We start from the raw sequence: 24,035 nt of genomic DNA, 5'->3' as shown, positions 1-24,035 counted from the left end.
CGGTTTCTCTCAAGGCAATGCTGTATTTTCGGTATCTTTGACCTTTCTAGCCAAAATGAGAATCCTTCTAATCCTTGGCCGAGGAGTTTTGTGGTAAGGAACTTATCTGATTTGGTTGGACTGAGGAGGAAGAAAGGCTCTTATGTCCAGTCAGGGCTATTAAGCAGTATCTGTTTGCCACTAAGGGTATTAGAGGACAATCTTCTAAGCTCTGGACCTAGGTTCAAAATCCCTCTCGTCCTCTTTCTAAGAATGCTATATCGTTCTTTATTAGAGAGCTTATCAGGGAAGCTCACTCGCAGTCCGAGAACGACAATCTTTCCGTTCTGAGAGTTAAAGCTCACGAGGTTAGAGCAGTGGCAACTTCTTTAGCATTCAGAAAGAATTTATCTTTAGCTTCGATTCTTCAGAGCACGTTCTGGAGATCGAATTCGGTTTTTGCGAGTCATTATCTCAAAGAGATAGAAACGGTTTTCGAGAATTGTAAAACGTTTGGATCCGGTGGCGGTTTCTGGCATGGTGTTGGGAGAAACGGCACAGGGGTCGTCACCTCTATGCTAACTTTTCACCTTGAATAGGTTGTCGAGTTCAAGGGAAGCTGGGGGTACTGAGTACCTGGGATACTCACCAGTCTGTTAGGTCAGATTTTACAATGGTTGGGTATATATGTTTTTAAATCTGGTGTTGGTGACAAATGTTTTGTATGATTGAATTTCTGGTCTTAGCCCAGGCAAGGCAATCTTTGTTGTTACTATCCTCCGTCAGTCAGCCTTGACTTGCTTGAACTACGGAAGGATTCCACTCCTGTAGAGGCTAACTTTGGTCAAATTCCAATTCCTCTACAATAGTAAGAAGAGCACCGACCAGAGGCAGTAACAGTCTGCTGTAGCTCTCTTACAAGGTAAGGTACACAGACACCTTGAGTGTTTACTGGTATTGCAATAAATGTAACCCATTTAAAAAATACTAGTGGTCCACTGAATCCCACCTTCCCATAAATGTGTAATCAGCTCTATAATTGTCGGTAAAGACACTACAATAAAAATGAAATTTTCATTATTAAAATGAAGTTTTATTGTATACTTACCGAACAATTATGATTATACCCCCCACCCTCCTCCCCTTAGGTGGACGGATGGGCAGAAAGAATTGGATTCACCTGGGCAGTTGTACCTGGTTCTCCCGCGAGTGGAGGGAGATGACGTCATCACCACCAGTGTTGGCGACGCCGACGCGCTAAATTTGAATTTAGTATCCTGCCGCTCGTGGAAATCACGGCTCTATAATTGTTCGGTAAGTATACAATAAAACTTCATTTTAATAATGAAAATTTCATATTTCCTGATTATTGTTACTACAGTACCCGGGAATCTCATAGACTGCTCGAATTGCTTGAAATTTCTGGCATTCTTGGAGTTTTATGATTTTGTACATGAACTTCCCTGCCAGATATATACTTAGCTTAGGTCTCTGACGTCACGACAGAAAATTCAAAACTCGCGGACACGCTACAGGTAGGTCAGGTGATCTACCTTACCCGCCGCTGGAGGCGGGTGTAAGAACCAGTCCCCCTTTCTTGTCAGATTATTTTCTGTCGCCGGCTGGACAACACCTGTTGTTCAGTCCTTACGATAGTTAAAATTCGCTCTCGTTGCCGACGATTTGGATTTTGGTGAAGTACCCTTTGTTTGTTGGCTTGGCATACGCTTTTTGGACTGTTTTTTGGATTTTTCTTTTGGATTTCTCTTACAATATCTATAATCATGAGTGCTCTTTTATTAACCCTTGCAAAGAGTGTGAGAATTTGGATGAGGATGGTTGGAAGGCTCTTTCTTCTTATGTGAGAAAGTTAGAGAAGGATAGGGTGCGCAAGGCTTCTTCAAAGAGTTCTAGTAGATCGAGGGTGAGTGAAGTTGACGCTGAGAATCCTGTAGTAGAAGTAGTTCCTTCTCCAGTTTCAGCCCCTGCGCCCAGCTTTGAACCCGAAGATTCGTTTTCGGAAGTTGCTTCTGGGAGAGCCTCGATCAGGAGTAAGGAGAGCCTCGCTCGCTCTCGACAAGGTAAGAGTGATGATAGTGCAAGTGATCAGTGCAGTGCCCCTAGTGCAGTGGAGGGTGCGTCTGACCGGCTCACTAACGCTTCCAGGCCTAGACCTCTTCCAGACTCCCAGACCCAGTGGAGGAGGAAAGTCGAAAGCCGCAGGAAGGTTAGGGAGAACCCCCACCGGTCAGGCGTCCCCTCGGCAGTTCCTGTTGCTCGTTCCCAGGCTGCCTTGGATCGAACCAAGAAGGAGTTATTGCGCCAGTGCTTCTCGTCATCTTCGTCGCCTTCTCCTCAGCGTAGATGGAGCGCCTCGGAGTCGTCTCGCCCTCTCAAGAGGCCCTGGAAGGATCCTTGCGCCCTTCCTTCCAGCCCCGAATCCTTCGCGGAAGAGCCAGAAGGAAGGAACGCAAGAGAACCAAGATTTCGTCCGGTTACGCTTCTCCTGTTTCACTCTCGGACTTCGTCCCCTGTAGAGGAGTTTAAGAGATCTCCTGCGCGTTTATCCTGGCGGGTCTGCAGGCGCAGATTGCGGCTTTAGCGGAGTCTATTGCCGGGACTTCTCATCGTCGGAAGGACGCCTCACTTCCGGTGAAGAAGTCTAGAACGTTTCCTTCGGCTAAATCTCCTTTGGCTAGAGAAAGCTTTTGAGCCTGTTAGTAGGAGGTCAGAAGTGCAGGCTGGAGCTCGGGATCTTTCTCCGAGTAGGCTCTCCTCTCTTCCCAGCAAGAGTTGTGAGCATGTAAGGCTTAAGGAGCCAGACAGGCTCTCTCCTCAGGATTTCCGCTCCTCTTCAGTTAGGCGTCAAGAGCTTGACAGACGTCAAGAGCCTCGTTTTCGTCAGGAGCGAAGGAAGAGTTCTTCGCCTGGTGGCCACTCTCCTTTTGACGGACGCTCGGAGCCTAGTAGGCGTCAAGAGCCTAGTAGGCGCCAAGAGCCTAGTAGGCGCCAAGAGCCTTGTAGGCGGCAACGGAAGCTTTCTCCTCCGTTAGATCACTCCCGATTGGATAGGCGCTCAGAGCCTTGTAAACGCCGCGCTTCAGATAGAAAAAATAGGAATCAAGGGGGAACCGCAATATATGGGAAAGACAAAAAACGAGGAAAAATATATGAGAAATATAGTAACTCAGAATGTGAACTAATAGCGGTAGAATTTGAATCTGAAAAATTGATGAACATAGTAATATATAGACCTCCTAATACTAAAGAGTTTGACTTAATAATTGAAAAATTGGATGATATATGTAGAAATCACAAGGACTGGACTATTCTATCTGGTGACTTCAACTTTCCTTTCGTAGAATGGAAAGAACGAATAGGAGATTGTGGTTGTACTTATACATATAAAAAAGAGAGTAATAGTAGTGCAGAAGATAAGAGGCAATTTGAAAAGCTATTAGATATGCTACTAGAATACAACATTCAACAAATAAATCACCTGCCAACAAGAAAGGAAAATACTTTAGACCTAGTATTGTGAACGAGATGAATTATGTTAAAGAAATAATAGTTTATAATGCGAATATTTCAGACCATAATGTCATAGAATTAACAGTTCATTCCAAAGCAAGTGAAAATAGAGATAAGCAAGAAATGAAAGAGTGGGAAGGATATGGAAAACACTTCTACAGATAAAAAAATATAAAATGGTCAGAAATTAATGAAGAATTAAACAAAGATTGGGATAACATTTTCGTAGTGATGACATAAAGGTAAATACGGAGATATTATATAAATATTGGAGAAAATAGTGGAAAAATATATACCGAAGAAGAAAAGTAAACATCATTCATGCATACCAAGAGACAGAAGGATCTTGTTCCAGAAAATCAGAAGTGGAAAAAAGGTCTTGCAAAAGAAAAAAATGCATGGAAAGTTATAGAACTAAAAAGTAAGATAGAAAATGCAGAACAAAAGATTATACAATCAAAAGAAAATGAAAAACGGGACTTGGAAGAAAAACCCTATTAAATATCAAGCAAAAACCCCCAAGCTATTATACTCATATGCGAAGAAGATGAATAAAAGAAGAATAGAAATATGCCCGTTCTGAGAATTGAAGGGAGATTAAACGAATGAAAAAAAGGAAAATTTGCAACTACTTACTTGTGGCAGAACGATATAAGAGAGAATTCACCCCTAGAATAGATAATGAAGATAATGATATAGAAATAAGTAAGGGATGAAAATAGTGAATATTAGCTGACATAGATATTAATGAAGCTGATATTGTGCAGGCTATTAATGAAATTAAAAATGGAGCTGCTGCAGGGCCTGATGGAATTCCATGCTATTTCGTTAAAGGAAAGTAGTTCAATTCTATCGCAAAGCCACTTGCAATATTATTAAGACAAAGTGTAGATACAGGCAAGATTTATGATGAGCACAAATTAGCATATATTACCCCTACTTTCAAAAGTGGATCAAGACTAGAGGCAAGTAATTATAGGCCTGTGAGTCTAACATCACATATTATGAAAGTGTATGAAAGGGTAATGAAGAAAAATATTATGAAACATTTAATAAAAAATAATTTGTTTAATAAAGGACAACATGGTTTTCGTACCCGGAAAAAGTACACAAACCCAACTGTTAGTCCACCGTGTGAGATATTCAAAAATATGGAAAGCGGAAAATGAAACAGATGTGGTTTATTTAGACTTTGCAAAAGCTTTTGATAAAGTAGACCATAAGAAATATTAGCGAAGAAAATTAGAAAACACAATATCGTGATAAGTAGGAAGATGGTTAAAGAATTTTTACACAACAGAAAACAGATAGTTATTGCAAACGACGACGGAAACAATCGGATGAAGTCAAGGTAATATCCGGTGTGCCGCAAGTACGGTGTTTAGCTGCAATACTGTTTTGTTATTATGATTGAAGACATAGACAATAATGTGAAGGATTCGGTAGTGAGTAGTTTCGCAGATGACACAAGAATAAGTAGAGAAATTACTTGTGATGAAGATAGGAACGCTCTACAAAGAGACCTTAACAAAGTATATGATTGGGCAGAGGTAAATAGGATGGTATTTAACTCTGATAAATTTGAATCAATAAATTATGGAGACAGAGAAAGAAAGCTATATGCATATAAGGGACCTAATAATGAGACCATCACAAATAAGGAAGCAGTTAAAGACCTTGGTGTGATGATGAATAGGAAACATGTTATGCAATGATCAAATAGCAACTCTGTTGGCAAAATGTAAAGCAAAAATGGGAATGTTGTTACGGCACTTCAAACAAGAAAAAGCTGAACACATGATTATGCTTTATAAAACATATGTTCGTAGTCCACTTGAATATTGCAATATGATATGGTACCCACACTATCAAAAGGATATTGCACAAATAGAGAGTGTACAAAGGTCCTTTACAGCTAGAATAGAAGAAGTTAAGGACCTAGACTACTGGGAAAGACTACAATTCTTAAAATTATATAGTCTAGAAAGGAGAAGAGAACGCTACATGATAATTCAGGCATGGAAAACAGATAGAAGGAATAGCAGAAAATATCATGGCAACTAAAAATATCAGAAAGAGCAAGCAGAGGTAGATTAATAGTGCCAAACTATACCAGGAAAAATAAGGAAAGCACACAGGACATTAATCCACTACGCACCAGCATCGATAATGCAGCGTCCTATTCAATGCGTTGCCAGCTCATCTGAGGAATATATCAGGAGTGAGCGTAGATGTAAGTTTAAGTAAGCTCGACAAATATCTAAACTGCATCCCAGACCATCCAAGATTGGAAGATGCAAAATATACCGGAAGATGTACTAGCAACTCTCTGGTAGACATTAGAGGTGCCTCACACTGAGGGACCTGGGGCAACCCGAACAAGATGTAAGGTCTGTAAGGTTAAGGTAAGGGCATTCATCTGTGGATGTTTTCTCTCCCCGTGGCAGGCGTCAAGAGCCTGGCAGGGGTTTTGAGCTCAATAGGCATCAAGAGCCTGGCAGCGTATTGAGGATGGCAGGCGCCAAGAGCCTAGCAGGCGCAGAGAGCCTGATAGGCGCTCTCCCTTATCCAGACGCTCTTCTGTGGAGTTAGAATCTGTTTCTTTTGACAGACCGGGCCTCCACATTGTAGCGCTCCTACCTAGTAGGCTTCCCCAAGTAGGCGCTCTCCTGCACGCTCCCCAAGTAGGCTCTCTCCTGGGAGGCGCTCTCAAGTAGGCGCTCTCCTAGCAGGCGCTCCCCAAGTAGGCTCTCTCCTGGGAGGCGCTCTCAAAGTAGGCGCTCTCCTAGTTGGCGCTCTCCTGGTAGTAGGCGCTCCCCGTGTAAGCGCTCTCCCAGTGGTTTTTCTCCCAGTAGGTGCTCGCCTAGTAGGCGCTCTCCAAGGATTAGCTCTCCTCCAGGCAGTAGAGCTTCTAGACGTCATTCTTCGAAGAATTGTTGGTGATTCAGAGGAAGATTTGCCCAAGGATGCTTCGGTTTCTTCGTATAAGAGACTTACAGACCTCCTCTTGCAAGATTTTGGGGAGTCCTCTTTCGGCCGTGCTCCTCCGTCTCCTCCGTCCTTATTTTCAAAACGACCAATACGGCTAAGAGTCTTCAGTCGTAAGATGAAGCCTACAGTGTCTATGAAGAAGGCTCTGAGAACTTTGACGACTGGTTGCTTTCAAAAGAAGAGAAAGGCAAGACAGTTTTTTCTTTTTCCCCCGTCCAAGCTGACGGGTAAGATGGGGTTCTGGTACGAGTCAGGAGAGCCCTTGGGTCTAACTCTTCCCTCTTCTGCAGACTCGGACTTCTCTTCGTTGGTTGATTCCGCACGTCGCTCGGCGCTGAATTCTGCGAAGACGACGTGGGGTATGAGCGAGTGGATCACCTTCTGAAGGGAATGCTCCGAGTCTTAGAAGTTTTTTAACTTTCTTGACTGGACCCTTGGAGTGTTGGCTAAGAGGACTCAAGAGCAAGACACTCTTTCGCCGCCTAAGACCTCCATGCAGTTCTGTCTTGCATGGACAAGGCAGTGAGAGACGGTTCCGGGGAAATTGCTTCACTTTTTTGGTGCAGGAGTGGTAAAGAAGAGGGCCGTTTTCTGCTCTTTTCTTACCAAGGCGGTTTCTCACGCAGAGAGCTTCCTTGCTGTATTCACAGCTTTCCCCGCAACTCTTCCCCAAGAAGACTATTATGATATCTCCAGCTCGTTATCAGCAAAAGCGACGCAGGATATGCTAGCTCGCTCGGCTAGAATTCCGAAACCTTCGTTTCAACAGAAGACGAAGAAAGAGGCTCAAAGTAGGCAAGAACCCTTTCGAGGAGGACCTTCGTCTGGCTCTTATTCCCTCCAGAGGTTCGAGACCACCCCTAGAAGAGGAAAGGACCTTCTCCCGGTCTATTAGGGCCCAAGAAGTAGTTCGTGTGTCCTCCAGACAACTGTGGGTGCCAGACTTCTGAACTTTGCAGATGTCTCGGCACGAAAGGGGGCGGACAACTGGTCCCTCGCGATCATCAAGAGGGGATACCTCATTCCCTTTATCTCGAGACCACCCTTGACCACCACTCCAAGGGCAACTGGTGGCCAAATACAAAGACCCACTAATGAATCAAGCCCTCGCTCTAGCGGTAGAGCTGATGTTGAGAAAGAGGCAATAGAGATGGTTCAGAACCCTCTTTCACGCGGGGTTCTACAACCGTCTGTTCCTAGTTCCCAAGAACTCAGGAGGATGGAGACGCCATTTGGTTCTGGACGTGAGCGCCCTGAATGTCTTTGTGAAGAAGAAAGGAAGTTCGCTATGAGACGACGTCATCAGTCTTAGCAGCTCTTCGTCCCGGGGACTGGATGGTGTCGCTGGACCTTCAGGACGCTTTACTTCCATGTACCGATCCATCCTTCTTCTCGCAAATTTCTCAGATTCATGTGGGGAGGGAACGTTTTTCAGTTCAGGGCCTATGCTTCGGCCTTTCCACGGCCCCCCAAGTATTCACCAGGACTGATGAAGAACGTTGCCCCAGTGGCTTCATCTCGAGGGAGTGAGGATTTCCCTCTACTTGGACGATTGGCTTATCAGGGCCAAATCCAAGGAGAAATGTCTGGAGGACTTACGAGTGACGTTGGATCTAGCAGCTTCTCTGGGTTTGCTAGTGAATTTCGAGAAGTCACAGCTAATCCCCAGTTCAAGAGCGTATCTATCTGGGGATTCTGATGGCTTCTCAGGTTTTTCGGGCGTATCCGTCCCAGAGAGGATAACCCGAGGTTTGGAGAAGGTAGCAATCTTTCTAGAGAAAGATGTATGCACAGCGAGGGAGTGGATGAGTCTGTTGGGGACACTCTCCTTGCTGGAGCAATTTCGTTTTCTCTAGGAAGGTTGCACCTCAGACCCCTACAGTTCTTCCTGACGAGGAACTGGGATCGAAATCTCAAGGTCTGGACTTTGCATTCAAGATTTCGCAAGAGATAAAGGAGGATCTACGTTGGTGGCTAAACCCTCTATTGTTCAAGGAAGGCCTTTCCTTGCAGGTTCGGAACCCCAACCTAGTGTTGTATGCAGACGCTTCGGACAAAGGTTGGGGAGCTACTCTCGGGTCGAGAGAAGTGTCAGGCACCTGGATGGGGGATCAGGTGTCCTGGCACATCAACAAGAAAGGAGCTAACAGCGATTTGGTTAGCTCTCAAGACCTTCGAACACCCCTCGTAAAAGGGAAATATGTTCAGAATCAACTCCGACAACACTACAGCCCTGGCTTACATTCGGAAACAGGGGGGGACTCACTCTTTCTCCCTGTACGAGACAGCGAGATCGCTCCTCTTGTGGTCAGAGGAAAGGAACATAAGGCTTCTCACCAGGTTCGTACAGGGAGAAAGAAATGTCAGAGCGGATCTGCTAAGCAGAAGGAATCAAGTCCTTCCCTCAGAGTTGGACTCTGCACGCGGACGTATGCCAGGAGCTGTGGGGGACGTGGGGCAGGCCCCATCTCGATCTATTTGCGACCTCCAGGAATGCGCGGATAGATCTATACTGCTCCCCTATTGCAGACCCAAGAGCAGTGGCAAATAGATGCATTCCTGATGGATTGGAGGAATCTGGATCTTTACGCATTCCCGCCTTTCAAGATTATAGGGGAAACGTTAAGGAAATTCGCAGCGTCAGAGGGAGCAAGGATGACGTTGATAGCTCCGTTCTGGCCCGCCCACGACTGGTTCATAGAGGTACTGGAATGGCTGGTGGATGTCCCAAGATCCCTACCTCTAAGAGTCGATCTGCTCAAACAGCCCCACTTCGACAGGTTTCACAAAAACCTCCCCGCTCTCAGTCTGACTGGATTCAGACTATCAAGAGTCTCGTCAGAGCTAAGGGCTTTTCGGCAAAGTCTGCAAGGGCTATTGCCAATGCACGTAGACCTTCCACATCTAGAGTCTACCAGTCGAAGTGGGATGTTTTTCGACGCTGGTGCAGGACTCATAAAGTTTCCTCCTCCAGTACCTCTGTGACTCAGATAGCAGATTTCCTTATCTTCCTGAGGGAAAAATGTGGGTTGGTTGTCTCCACCATCAAGGGATACAGGAGCATGCTTTCCTCAGTTTTTTGTCATAGAGGATTAAACATATCTGAGGACAAGGACCTCCATGATTTAATCAGATCGTTTGAAACGGTTTAAAAAGAACCTCCTCCTTATGCCTAGCTGGAATCTAGATGTCATGCTGCTCTTCCTGAGGTCCTCAAGGTTCGAACCCTAAACCCCTATACTGCTTCGTTCAGAGACCTTTCGATGAAGACTCTTTTTTTTTTCTCTGTGCGTTAGCGTCAGCGAAGAGGGTCAGCGAGCTGCAGGCTCTAGAAGGTGAGGTAGGTTTCAAAGGAGGCTCCGCGGTTTGCTCTTTTCTCCGGCTTTCCTAGCCAAGAATGAAAACCCTTCTTCGCCGTGGCCCAGGAGCTTCGAAATCAAAAGCTTATCCTCCTTAGTTGGGACAGAAGAGGAGAGATCTCTTTGTTTGCCCGGTAGAAGCCTGAAATATTATCTTCAGAGGAAGAAAAGCTTGCTGCTAATGAGAGCAATCTCTGGTGCTCTGTAAGGGACCCCAGTAGGCCCTTATCTAAAAATGCACTCTCATTCTTTATCAGGAATGTTATTAGAGAAGCACACACTTCTTGCAGTCAGCAACAGTTTAACCTTCTGAAAGTCCAGGCGCACGAAGTACGGGCCATCGCGACGTCTTTTGGCTTTCAAGAAGAATTTGTCATTACAAAACCTTATGAAGGCCACTTTTTGGAGGGTAGTGAATTCAGTCTTCTCTAATCACTACCCTTAAACGGGACCGTATTCGCATTACGTATGAATGAAGTGTTTTGGGCTAGGCCCTTACGTATCGGCGGATTCAGTGCTGGGGCAGGGAGCTGAAACACATCCTTTTTAATCCTTTTTCCCTGTTAGTTTTAAGTTGAGTTTTTGGTTGTACGAAGGAGGTTGCAGGAGGCAGCTCCTTCTTTCATATACTAATGTTAGTATTTGGTTAGGTGATCGGTTGTGCTTGAGGCTCCTTGCAATTGGTAGTGGATAGGGCTCTGGCATGTAAGCGGGTTGATCCCCATTGACCAGATCCTGCTTGGATTCTGCCAAGTAAGTGGACTCAGTTCCCATTGGTAGACCCAAAGAGTTCTTCAGCCATAGGTCACGCCCTCGCTGAGACACTTAGGCAACGCCAGACTAATAGACAGTAACTATCAAGTCTTCTGCCTAAATCAGGTAAGAACCAGAGGTTTATATTATGTATTCCTTTAACATGTGTTGTCCCCACTTTCTAAGTAAGTATGTGTCTCTTTCCCTCCACCAAGGGTGTCAATCAGCTAAGTATATATCTGGCCGGGAAGTTCATGTACAAAAATGATATTGTTAGTATACAATAAAGTTTTGTACATACTTACCTGGCAGATATATACGATTGATGGCCCGCCCAGCCTCCCCTCAGGAGACAGGTGGAAGAAAATAACCTGACAAGAAAGGGGGACTGGTTCTTACACCCGCCTCCCAGCGGCGGGTAAGGTAGATCACCTGACCTACCTGTAGCGTGTGCCGCGAGTTTTGAATTTTCTGTCGTGACGTCAGAGACCTAAGCTAAGTATATATCTGCCAGGTAAGTATGTACAAAACTTTATTGTATACTAACAATATCATTTTTCTATAATTTCCAAACACTCAGGATAAACAAACATCCCTGATAACTGTTATCACAAGAATTGGGAGTTTTGCTAAGCCATTAAATTCCTTGGAATTTCTGGCGTTCACAGAGTGATTTGGTTTTCTGTGAATTCCAAACATTCGGGCAACGGACATTCCTGGTAATTTTTACAATAATCGGGAGTCTCGCTGAGCAACTGGATCCATTGGTTTCGCTGGGGCTCACCGAGTATCAGGGCGAGACAAGGCTCGCCTGATTATTGTCTTACAAGAGTCAGGTTTTCTCACCGATCATGGGAATTTGAGCGCTCATGATCACAAGTGCTTGGATAGCGAGATGAGCCTTTACCAGTACAGATGAGTTTGCTCTTCAGTCTGGTTTGAAGTTATGCAGAGCTTGGAACTGGATGCGACACCTAGGTGAATGGTCAAGCACCGTCCTCATATCTTGGATCTTAGGGTCAGAACACATGGGACAGTGGACACAGAATCCCTCTTTATTCTTCTTCTTGGAGCTTCGGCCTCAAAGGAGAACAGTTAATTGGGAAGAAATGATTATTCTTTGTTGACGATTATCACTCATAATTATGTAGCGGTGATCTGCTCAGCTCACTCGACTCAGCTCAACCAGACAGCTCTGCCAAGCCGGGTGCTCGGCTCTAACAAACGAACTCTCTGCTCTTGATCGATGCAGTTCCTTACCATGACACAACACCGTCCCTTCCCATGTTGCAGCGAGTTTTTCATGCGGGTCATCATTTTACGTCTTCGTCATATGGCACCTCCTAACCTCCCTCTTCAAAGGCTTCCACGTCCTAGGGGCTGCATCCTTTCCCTGGGGAGGGAACAATTGGCTGTCTCTTTGGCTCACCTGCTCCTTCCAGAGTGGGAACCTGGATGCTACCCCCAAAATATAGTGTCTCGGGAGCCCCAGGAGTTCGAACCCAGGTTCGTTCTCTTGCCCCTGGTTCCAAGGGCACTGCTCATGGAACCGGGGCTGTGTCGGGTACTCGTGTACAGGTCTCTCCGAGTGTACAACCTTCAAGGGGGGGGTCTTACATCCACAGTAGTTTTCTCTCCATCATGACAGTGGCAGAGGGCGAGAGAAGGGACCCGACTTGTGAAAGCCAGGAATGGCTATTCTTCAGGTGCCAGAATCGATATCGCTGTTCCTTGGGACAAGGCATCTGAAGGAGATAACAGGAGGTCCTCTGTGTAGACCTCTTTGTGAGGTTCAATCATGGAGAAGATAGATGCTTAGCAAGACGTGGCAAGTTCTCGCGAGCTTTTACTGCATTTAACTCAGGTCAACTTTTGCTCGCATTCGTGCAAACGAAATGGTTGTAGGAAATTAATGCTTCGTTTAACAGAGTGAGAACATCGCAAGTTCAGAGAAGAGCAGACAAGAGCAGTCAATCCTCCTCTCTTTTTTCCATCTACTTCCTTGTTACACCTGAATGAACAAGGAAATAAGGGGAATTCTGTGGAGTCTACCCCTCAGAGTTCGAATCTGAGAGACTATGTTTTTGGTTCAATCTTAGGATCTTACCGAACTTACGTCAAGTCTGTTCAGGATGGATAGCACTGAGAGGTTTGAATGCCTCTCCAGTGCTACTGTTTTGGGAACAACCAGTTCGGCTGGAACTAGTTGTCTTTGGTATCCTGTTATCACTGTAGAAGTCTCCCTTCGGGACAACTTCACCTTTGCTCTCTTCGTTAGAAAATGAAAGAGATGTGCTTCCAATCCTTATTCTTGTCTCTTGAATGAAGAAGAATTAGACTGGAGTACAATTTACTGAACATACAAATATATTATTATATTTCTCTCGTGACATGCTTCTGTTATCAGTTGCATTGTCCAAATAGTAGGCACATATCTGTAAGTTAATTCTTATGGTATGTAACCGAGACGAATAATACCTTCTCTTAATTAACCTGAAACTCAGGACAGCCTTTCAGGCCTCCCTACAGTTTCTGGTTTTGATTTTGAGATAACTAGTGGTATTGTTTCCCAACATCACCACAGCATTTGCATTATCACCGAACAGGAGGGTTTTCTTCCCTCCCATTTCAGTTAAAATGCAGATGCTTGAGGCCGGGATCCTCTGCCTGACCTTGCACCTCTAGTTCGCCCTTGGGCTCTGGCTCCTCCGCGCTGGCGAAAGGATCCTCTAGCCCTGCCACCCCTAGCAACTCTGGTAAAGGGGTGAAATGCCCGACTCTCATAGACCGGGTTAAAAGCGGGCGACACTGAATACTGTGAGGAGGCCTGTTGGTTAGACGGCGGCGAAAGGAAGACAAATTGATGCTGTTGCTGAGGCTGAGCTTAGAAGTCGAAGGCTGGGATACCTGTTGAATTGGAACAGCTTGTAGCACAGGATGCTGTTGCGGGACTTGGAAAGGTAGGAACTTCCTTTGCCTCTTCTTAGCCCTAAAACTGGAGGAAGAAGACTCTGATTTCCTTTTGAAAGGGATTCCCCAACGCAACCTGATGCTTTGGTTAAGACGTGATGCCTCGCTCTGAACCTCGGATACTGCTGAAGCTGGGAAGAGATCTGCACCCCAGATTGAGGAAGCTAGAAGCTTGTTGGGTTCGTGCCTTATCGTCGCCTCAGACAGAACATGCTTCCTGCAATTTCTCCTAGCAATCGTACAAGTCACATTGCATGCTTAAAAGTAACGACTTCGCAATGACCTTAAACAGCAGCTCCTGAGCGTACTCCCGAGCCGCCGTCTCTGTCATCACTAGGGAGTTAAGAGACCTTGCGAGACGTGTCTTAGCGTCAAATTCGGCTTGGATCAATGCATCGACAGCCTAGGAAGGCGTTCACTAAACAAGGTGATTGCACAATCTGCTTCAGCTTGCCACTACCGAGAACGTAGCTGGCAAATCCTCCCACAAATCCTCCCTACCTGGGAGTAGTAAAGATGTGGGATCTGTCTCCCTAAGCTGGGGCATGGGCTCTTCTCGAGTCACTGCCTGGAGTGTTAGTTCTGCTACCTTTGATGTAAAAGGTAAGGGTTGCCGACATCAGTTGTAAACATGGTGAAAGGACTTTTAAAAGCTGTTATTCTAGTATTTGAGCAGTCCCACTCTTCTAGGCTCCGTACCCATGTTTGCTGAGCCTGATCTCTAGAAAGGATAACAGTCTCCTTGGGGACCTTATCCTCTCTAACCAGAGCTGCCTCCGTAAGCCTAACATAGCCTATAAATGGAGGCTGTAAACCTTCGGGGAAAAACTCGAAATCCTTGAGCCTACGTGTGCCGCAACCTTCTATAGTCAACATCCCATTGACAAACGGAGCGAAGTTAGCCACCCTCCAGGGATTACCGGGGTGGAGGGGAGGGAGGGAGCGTGGACCCGTCAGGCATGCTCTGAGCTTGCATCAAGCTACTAGAAGGGGCCGAAACTGCCGACTCCTGTCTGAGACCTGCAATCAGGGAGTCCTGAGCACCTAACCTGCTAAACACTTCTTCAAACCTTGCTGCAACTGAGCTGAGTAAACTACCAAGGCTACTGACCTGATTTAGAATATTTGTGTTGAACTGGTCTTGGTCAACGGAAGGAGAATCATCCTGTCCCTCTTGCGGTACCTTATGAGGTATCCGGTCCCTAGAAGTTAATGGAATGGGACTGGTAGGGCAATAGGAAGAATTCCCTCCTTGAGACCTTGGGATTGAAGGTTTGGAAAGTGACTTTATTTTAGTTTTAATATGTGTATGAACCTCTGGTGACTGCCCAGGCCTTGGCATTGTCTCTGATACTTGCCTTTTAAGCAAGGTTTTTACCCAGCAGGTTTTTTCTTTAGTTTAGGAATCACAGAGAAGGAGTGCAACCTGGGAGGGGGCAAACCTCCTGTGAAACCCATGAAGGAATTGGAAGTAGAAGGAGAGGAAGAATCAGAGTCACTCAAGGAAAGATCCCGGTGACTAAGCTAGCCTCATTAACACTGTTACCTGTACCCGTGCCTAGTGTAACGGGCAAAATCCTCAACCACTTCAAGTGAGACTTCCTCTAGTCCAAGGTCCGGCAATTCCGCCTCTTGCTGTTCAATAACTGAGTCTTGTATTGATTTGATAATTGGTGCCGCTACTTTTGGATCGACGTATCCGGCAGATTTTCCGGCTGGGAAGAGCAAAGTCGCCATATCTCGGGACAGAATATACGGCTTAGCCTTCCCTACGTTCGTCCAAACCCTCCAACCCAGATCTTGAGGGCGAGAGTGCAGCATCCTTAATAGACTGCTCAGCCTGTAATGCAAGGAATGTGTCAATACCAAGTAAATTCCTTGAACATTATTCTATAATTATTGATTAAACAATGTAATTTAATTTAAAGAATTTTAATTGATCATTTATTTTATCTCATTTCAATAAATTTTTTTTTTTTTTTTTTTGGGGAGGGGGTTTTTTTTTTTTTTTTTTTTTTTTTTTTTTTTTTTATACAATAAACCATAGAATCAGCAAGTGCAGCAACTTACGAAGAGGTAGCCTAATGTACCAAGTCGTAGGCAGGCAAAACAGTTTTCATGATGCCAGACCACAGAATCAGGAAGCAGCACTGCACAGGGGGCGTGGCCCCGACAAACGTCATGGCCGCACGGATCTTGCAGAGCAGCACTACAGCCGGCAACCAGACACTGAGAGGCCTGTAAGTGCAATAATATATAAGAACAATTGCACACACTTAATAGGATAATGAAATATATTTCTTTTCTTTTGTTGTTTTTTTTTTTTTTGTGCCGGAGCATTCCGGGCTATAAAGAAAAGAAAGGGTATAAATATATTCATATGTTAACGTCCCGGGGACTGTGTAAGGAAAAAAACCACCCGGAGTTGTATACCCGGAGCTGTATGACCCGGAGGAGAGGGGGGTACACGAAGTAACCCGGGACGGCCACATGAACTCGCAAGTTCCGTGGCAAGAAAATAAAAATAAAAATAAAGATAAAAATAATTATAATAAAAACTAAAATAACAAATATACTATCTCCGCCTACGGAAGAGTAACTTCCGTAAACATAACCCTCAATGACTCCGGGAGAGGCCGGAATCTAAACCCGCCTTATGCGGAGAGGGAATGTTTTAGGCGGGTGGATGTAAGCTCCGGGAGTGAAAGAAGCAGAGCGCAACAATCCACGGAAGCCGAGGCTGAAACGCAGTGCGACTAACAACTCCGGAGGCGGTCGCTAAGAAGCGACACTCCCCAGCCCAAGGTCCTGGGAGACCCACTACACCTCCCCCTCCGCTGGTGGGACCGGCCGTCAGCGACAAACAACGAGAGCGGCACCCAACTACGGGGAGTCCCACGAGAGGGGGAGGGAGGGAGGGCTGAAGGGGGGACGATCACGTGACCAGCGATTCCCCGCGAATAAAGATCACGAGGAAAATGCAGGCAAAGCTATGAAGGCTAGCTGCCAACCGAACACCCAAATATACATAGACAAAATAAAATCAATTACTTAAAGCTAAGGGAAAAACATGCTTTACAGGGGTAATGAAAATAAGGGGCGAAAAATATAAAACGCAATGGAGGCCACTCGATGAGAGTGGGCGCAACAAGGAAAAATTACTTGCTCACCGACAAAACGAAAAACAAACGGTAAGCTGACGAAAAGAAAAAGGGGAATTCTTGAATGGAAAATACCAAACTAAAATAAAAGGGGGAAGGGGGGAACGATAGATAAACAACGAAGCACGAAACAAAGAAACGTGCACGAACGCCGACCCCCTTGAAAAACAGGAAATCATGAAAATAATAAACGTAGATCAAACAAGATCGACAAAGTAACTGCCACCCAAGACATAATAAAATATATACTATATACTGAAATACCATAAATTACGAGTATATAAATATAAAATATATGGTACTGAAAGAAGCCCGCTCGAAAATTGGTACAAAACAAGGGAACGACGTAATGGCGGCTCGCTACCGCTCGTTACGGGAGGAGACGCCTAACAAAATCCTAAATAAAGGCAAAACGAAAGGCAAAATCACTCCCTAAATACAGAAAAAGGGCGAACCAGTACTTAACTTGGGTGAAGAGGCAGATTGACGATCCATAACGAAAAAGAATAACGAAACCAATAAAAAGAACAGATAGCTATAAAAAAGCGTGCAACGCTGGGAGGCTATCGATAAGAATGACGCTGCAGTCCCCTTCAACAGGGTAGCTGGGTGTGACCTATAGGTCGGCTCCCCGTTTTCAGGGTCTTTTGATGAGGAAAAGGCTAATTGGAGGGGTTACTGTGGTAGTGTTTAACACTCGCCCCAGTTCTATACCGACACCTTTTATTTAGGTGAGCGAGTCAGAGACTTCTGACATGTCCAATTTAGCAGTTCTCTGGTATCATAGCAATATTTTACTAGAAATAGTGCTAAAGAGGACACATTTCACTGGGCGACACGGCTTCCTCGCCCAGAAATAGATTTTTCCTACGTCAAAATCCCTTTTTTGTGCTCGATGGTTGAAGCTGAACGCATTCCATCTTGAAATGCACTACCAGGCAATTCAGTATAAGGAATCGAGCTAGAGGTAGAGTGTTCTCGATGCTGCCCTCCTCCAAGATTCTGTTTGTTTTATTGTTTCTCCTCTGTGGAGGATTAATTACCAATTCGAATCTCTCTGTCCAGCAATCACAGACTTAGATCTCTTGTTGTCTCTGAATTCTTGCATAAGGCCCATGTCTCATACTCCACATTTGATTTTGCAAGAATTTTCAGACAGAAATCTATCTCATTAGACTCATCATCTTTCTGTTTACCCCACGGTATAACAGAAGTCTATAGCCTAGTCTTCTGTTCCATCACACCTCCCCCATTGGCCGCTGTGATGACACAGAATGATTTTCTTCAGGTAATTTGAGTTTTGTCTTCTAATTTACATTTTCTAATTTGTAAGGTGTTCAATTATTCTTTGTTCACCTCAAATTGTAAATGAATAACGAGACTTTGCCTGTTCCCCACTTGACTAGCTCTGCTTCCAAAGTAAATAGAAAATTTCTCCCAGATCCAACCTACAAGAAGTGGTTCTTCAGGCAGTACAATACCTGTGTATTTATTATTGAAAGACTCTCCTCCTTCATTATAAGCTCCGACTTTCTCACCAAGCAGCAATGAAATAGCAGAATAACTTTTTCAGTCTTCTGTAAAACAAGGGTTTAGAACTGCCTTCACTGGTTGTTGTCATCGACGGGACTTTTTCTATGATCAGAATCGTGAGAGTTTACTTTTGTCAATTCAACTGTGAAGATGTAGGTCCAGATTCACCTTAGTCATTCACTAAGTAGTATAGTATTGTTTCTCCTTGGTTGAGATTCAACTACTAATGAGAAACTTCTGTCTTGCCGTCACAGGGACCTCAGTCTCGAGAAGGCATTTGACTCTCGTCAATGTGCACATGCCTCCCGAGAATCATAATCTTGTCTCAGCATCATTGGCGAACAAGATAGACGATTTGTATGGTTGTTCTCAGCATGACCCTTCAAAGGTCGGGTGTCATGTCATGACTACGTCTCGGATGTACAGCAGCACAATCATTCGGCATCTGATGACGAGTCCGAATCCTTCATGATCTCTTGTGCTCTGGACTTTGTATTGGTTGATCCAGGTCAGTTATTACTTTGTCCTGTTGGTGTGTTGCTGTACCTATGAAGGATCGACACCCTTCATTGAGTGCTGATGCCTTTATCCACTGCAGACTGCAAATGCAGAAGTGTCTAATGACACATCTTTCTCCAGGTCTTACAAGGTCGTGAGAGACTTCTCTGCAGTTGGATACATCCAGTGGCGGGTACATTTCATCCCTTTGAAGGATATGCGGACTGGAAGATAGATGACATCTCATTGCGACCATATTTATATCTTTCTTCCTTCGGGTCTACCCACAGGTCCTTGGACCGGTGGTGGATGCTCGCAGGTTGTGTTTTCTTACCCAGCTCCTTCGAGAGGACAAGTTGGATCTCGCCCATGGTGTGCAGTTCCAGAGGTAAGAAGGATGCGAGAGTGACAGGCCTCTCCACCTTCCCCTCCTCATCCTTCTACTCCTCTTCCTTCAGGTTGAGGATAGGACTCAAACTTACACTTGCTGGTCGGGTAATTGATGCGGTAAGCTTACACATTGAGCTTCCTCTCTATTTTTCTTATCAGAATCATAGAAGCAATCATGCTCATGCTCCTTCCTCTAGCAAGGGGAGGAAGGAGACTGGCAATAATACAAACCCTTCCCAGAACTTTGCATTAATGCCTCTGACTTAGAATATTCTTCGCAGCCCTCTTTTGGATGAATTACAATTCTTCATTCATTTCAAAATGGTCCAGAAGTCTGACTCTTAATCATGCAGCTCCTATACTCCATTCAAGTTGTCAGAGGCAGGGTACTCCTCCTTGCTCTTATGACCATGAGGAATAGCTCAGGTGTACAGAATTCCAGTCAGTTCTAGAGGCTCACTCGCATTCCTCCCACATATTAGTGAGTCTTCCCTATGTAAAGGACTGAGGGTTTGTGTATCGTGTAGGAACAAATCACAGTTTTTAAAAGTACATTGTATTTTTCCTAACTATACAAACCTGAGGTCCTTTACATTAATACCCACCTCATGCCACCCCTCAATCTGAAACCTGGGCTGAAAGGCATAGTGGAGTGTTTACATCCAGGCAGGCAGGCCTACCCGCCTACCAGACGGTAGTTACTGCCAAACCACCTTGTTCAAGAATTTAACGGCTGTATTCCAGCCTATGCTGAAAGTAATTCTCCCTTATAAAAGGCCCTCAGGTTTGTATGGTTAGGAAAAATACAATTTCCTTTCAAAAATTGTGATATTACACAGACACTCAGGTGCCTCGGTGTCTGACCGAGCACCTGGAGAGGTGAGGTGCAGGTCCCGGAAGATTTTTGTCACAAATTCAGAGAAGCACATATACCACTTCACAACATCAAGCTTTTAAGCCATGATGCAGATTCCTTATTTACAAAAGTACCAGTATGGGATGTTCTACAGTGTCTGAGGGAAAAATTAGGCCCCTATTCAGATCATTTCCCATTGGGGCTTGACAAAATAATAAAGTTAGTTGAATTATGTGTATCTAATAACATATTTTAATTTGGGGAGTCATTATATTAAAAAAAATTTGGTTGTAGCATGGGTAGCCCCTTAAGTCCTGTTTTAGCCAATCTATACATGGAATACTTTGAAACTATGGTAATAAATGCAATAAAACACAAATATGCTGTGTATGAGATATGTAGATGGTATTCTAACATTTTGGAATAATAGATGGGCAGTTTTAATGAGTTCCTTTCAAAATTAAATGCATTAGTGCCCAGCATCAAATTTGAAGTTGAATGGGAAACAGACAACAAAATTCCTTTTCTTGATGTTTTAATTATTAGACACGACAGAATACAAATTTATCACATACAGAAAAGCAACGTTCTCATTTTCATACATTACTTTAGCTATCATGACATTCCTATCAAGATAGGCATAGCCAGGAACCTATTCTTAAGAGCCTTACGAATTTGTTCCCCAGATTTCCTGGAAAAGGAATTTGAACTCATTTGTAAGCAGCTTTCATATTTAAGGTATCCTGACCACATATATAATTCAGAAAGCGATTTATAAAGCAAACAATTTTCTTCCAACCCCCTCAAGACAAGACCAGAGAGACACCCAACAATAAAATCAAAACTCCTCACCTGGACAGGATTAAGACTGCCTTTATGTACTTACCCAAATACAGGCAGCCTCCGGTTATTGGCAGGGGTTCCGTTCCCCAGGGGGATGCCAACGAGCGTAAACCATCATTAACCGAAACTCTGCGATTCATGGCGCCATAAGCACCCTTACGGTGCCAATAATGGGAACTCTGCCCATTATGGCGCCATAAATCGTCAATTTTATGCCGCTAGACAAGCTCCATAAAACCGGATTGCCAATAACCGAGTCCGCCAATAACCGGGGACTGCGTGTACCTGAGCCAAATTGAAATCCCTGCCTGGACTGTGACCAAATCTTTCATCGGTTCTACAGCAAAACACTTCCCCAGAGACTGATACAACATAATCGTCAGTTAGGTATGGCCAACAGAGCTCAGCTATTTTTAACCATATAAGTAATTATAACCACAGAATAAACTGGAATTTGTCACGTATAATTTATAGCAGTAAATGTCGATACAAAAGCCAGATGATAAAGACGGCCTTGATTAAACAAAGACAGGTAATAAACATCTCAAAGAGCGCCTGGTATTCAGATGTCATAGATAAAATCTTCCTTCAACCAACACTTAAGAGGATTAAAGAGGAATTATCAGTGGGGGTGACCTGAAAACTGCTTGCCTGTGGATGGATCTCTTGGTATAAATACTACTGCCTTTTCTGTAACTTTCTCATTCATTACCTACCTGAAGAGAGAGAAAGAGCAGTCTCTGAAATATAGTACTTTCTTTCCATGTTTTGGCTATGGTTATGATACATAAAAAAGTAAGTGAAAATGCAAATGCTAATCTAAAAGTTGAGTGTGTCATTTTAAGTTTAAATCAACCTTCTTCAGGATGGATCCTGCAGAAGAAATCAAAGACAATGATAGACACCCATCCCTCAGGACAGCTGAATTAGCACGTCACCAGAACTGTGTGTTAATGAAAATACAAGATTTGCAACTTGAAGAAGAGTGCAGAAAAACTTCAGATGTAAGTAAACATTTTTGGTTCTTTACATATGATGTTAAGAATACTGCACATATTTACCATTTTTCATATTTCAGGAATCAGTTGAGTATTATTGGTTAAATTTGTAATAATGTACAACATATGACCATAGTAGTAATTGGAAAAAAATTTATTTATCCATAATAATTGAAAAAAATTACGTATATGTATAGTGCTATATGAATAGAACTAAGTTAGAGAGCAAGAGAAACTTTACTTTATGACATAAATGTGCAGATAATTATATTTTAAATATTCGTATCATCCCATTGTGGTTAGATATTGAAATTGCTTACTTGCACACCTTTATAATTTATTTCAGTGTCATACTGTGCAATTACTTAGCTGTAGGTTCCCTATGCAGTAGACCAAAATTAAAACATTGCGGTGGCACCACCATCGCTGATGTAGGTGACAGGATCTCCCCCCCACATTGGGGAGGTAAAGCTAAAAGAGACCAGGTGTTGTGAATTCATTCTCTGCCACCTTCTGGTGAACATCGGTAGTTTGTGCAGACTTTTTCATCACTTTGGATGGTTTTTTTTTTGCTCTCAATTGGTGAAATATTCACTTCATGTTTTTGTTGTTTTTGCTAATTATTTAGTTAGCTTAACTTCAATTAGTTGTGGTATTCTTAAGCCGTTATGCCTCACTCTAGTCCATCAGGAGTTAGGTTCTGCAGTGGGGGTTGCAGAACTAGATTAGTTAAGCAAATTTATGACTCACACTCCGAGTGCATTAAATGTGGGTGTAATGAGTACACTCGAGAGTACATGTGTGGAATGTTGGGATTGGAGTGAGCAACAATGGAAGGTTTTTGCATCTCGTTCCGACAAAGTGATCAAATGTAGAAAGAGGAAGGCAGCTCTTAGAGCTGAGAATAAAGTTAGTTTAACTTCATCCTCTTCTCCTGTACAGGCAGGTATTCCTGTTTCTTCCCCTCCTCCCCTTGCTATTTCTCCAAGCTTGAGTCCTCCTTCTCCTGCACCTTTAACTCCTTTACCAGCTTCCCTTGAAGTTTCATCTGATACCATTGCCAGCCTCAGATCTAGGTTTGAGAAGAAATTCGACTTGTAGCCAATAATACTGTAATGGAACTAGGGTTATCTGCTTAGCCTTTTATTGAGAAGTCAAACAGTGAAGTGCAGTGTAAGTGCAGTACGTTCTGAGGGGTGGCTGTTTGTCCTGCCACCTCTCCTAGATGAAGGTCCATGTCCTGCTTCCCCACCTCAGGGAGAAGACACAATGGAGGTCCAAGAGAGACTGGAGGGGTTTGCCCGCAGGCAGTTGCTCCCTCTGTCAGTCCTGTAGTGCACCAGCAGGAGTCGACTGAACGCTGCTGGAAAGGCGTTTCCTTCGGTACTCTGTTATCTACAGACTTGAGTGGTTCCTCTCCCAATAGACAATGTAGTTGATGTACTGCTCCAGCTTCACGCCCTTTGAAAAAATGCTCGACTGAGGGGGGTCCTCTCTCTGCTTCCTGTTAAGAGGACCAGAGAAGTGGATTGTAGTTGATGCCCATCTTTTTGAGGGACAATTCCAACCCACTGGAAGATTGTTGGTGTTTGGCTCCCTCTAAGGGCTCAACTTGTGCGAAGCCATCCCTTGCTTATGTTTCGACGCTTCTGACTCCTGTTGCTTTGACTTCAACTCAAGGTTACTCAACCTTGCTCTTCTTCATCGACATTGGAGGAATTGATGACTTTTTTTTTTAAAGGGAATCAACAAGGCCCTAAGAGTGCAGATCCCTCTCTTTCCCCTATTTCATCAGAGGATGAGGAACAGGAACCTGACTCTGCTCCATCCAGGGCTTATTCAAGTGTGATTCATTACCTGCTGGAGACTTTTCCAGACTTTTTTTTTTGTTTTGTTCCAGCAGCCCCCAGTTCACTTGCTTCAATTATGTAGATGCAGAAGAACCAGTCAGATCCTCTCCTACCAAAGCTAGTTCTCTCCAAGGCTTTGAAGAGATCTATTGAAGAGGTTGAAGAAGGGTTAGCTAGCAAGAGAGAGTTAGGGAAAGCTTTGTGTGCTTTTTCTCCGTCGAAACTAATCAAGAAACAGTACAGATTTTATGTCACTGGAGAAGGTCCTTCCATGGGAGTGTCTTCCTCATCTTAAGGGTACTTCTCTGGTTTGGATGATGCTA

The 24,035-nt window shown here is 44.2% G+C and overlaps 1 protein-coding gene across 1 annotated transcript in view; it reads left to right on the top strand.

Moving 5' to 3' along the window:
* Positions 1-24,035, top strand: part of LOC135219105 (mRNA export factor Gle1-like) — a 137,541-nt gene that overhangs the window by 42,424 nt on the left and 71,082 nt on the right. Inside the window, exon 3 of the mRNA XM_064255547.1 lies at positions 21,730-21,868. Coding sequence (XP_064111617.1) covers positions 21,730-21,868 — 139 coding nt within the window. The remainder of the gene's footprint in view (positions 1-21,729; positions 21,869-24,035) is intronic.

This window comes from Macrobrachium nipponense, chromosome 1 (genome assembly GCF_015104395.2).
Source record: "Macrobrachium nipponense isolate FS-2020 chromosome 1, ASM1510439v2, whole genome shotgun sequence".
Taxonomy (NCBI): Eukaryota; Metazoa; Arthropoda; class Malacostraca; order Decapoda; family Palaemonidae; genus Macrobrachium; species Macrobrachium nipponense.
The sequence above is the reverse complement of the archived record's forward strand: the minus strand, read 5'-3'. Positions and strand labels throughout refer to the sequence as shown.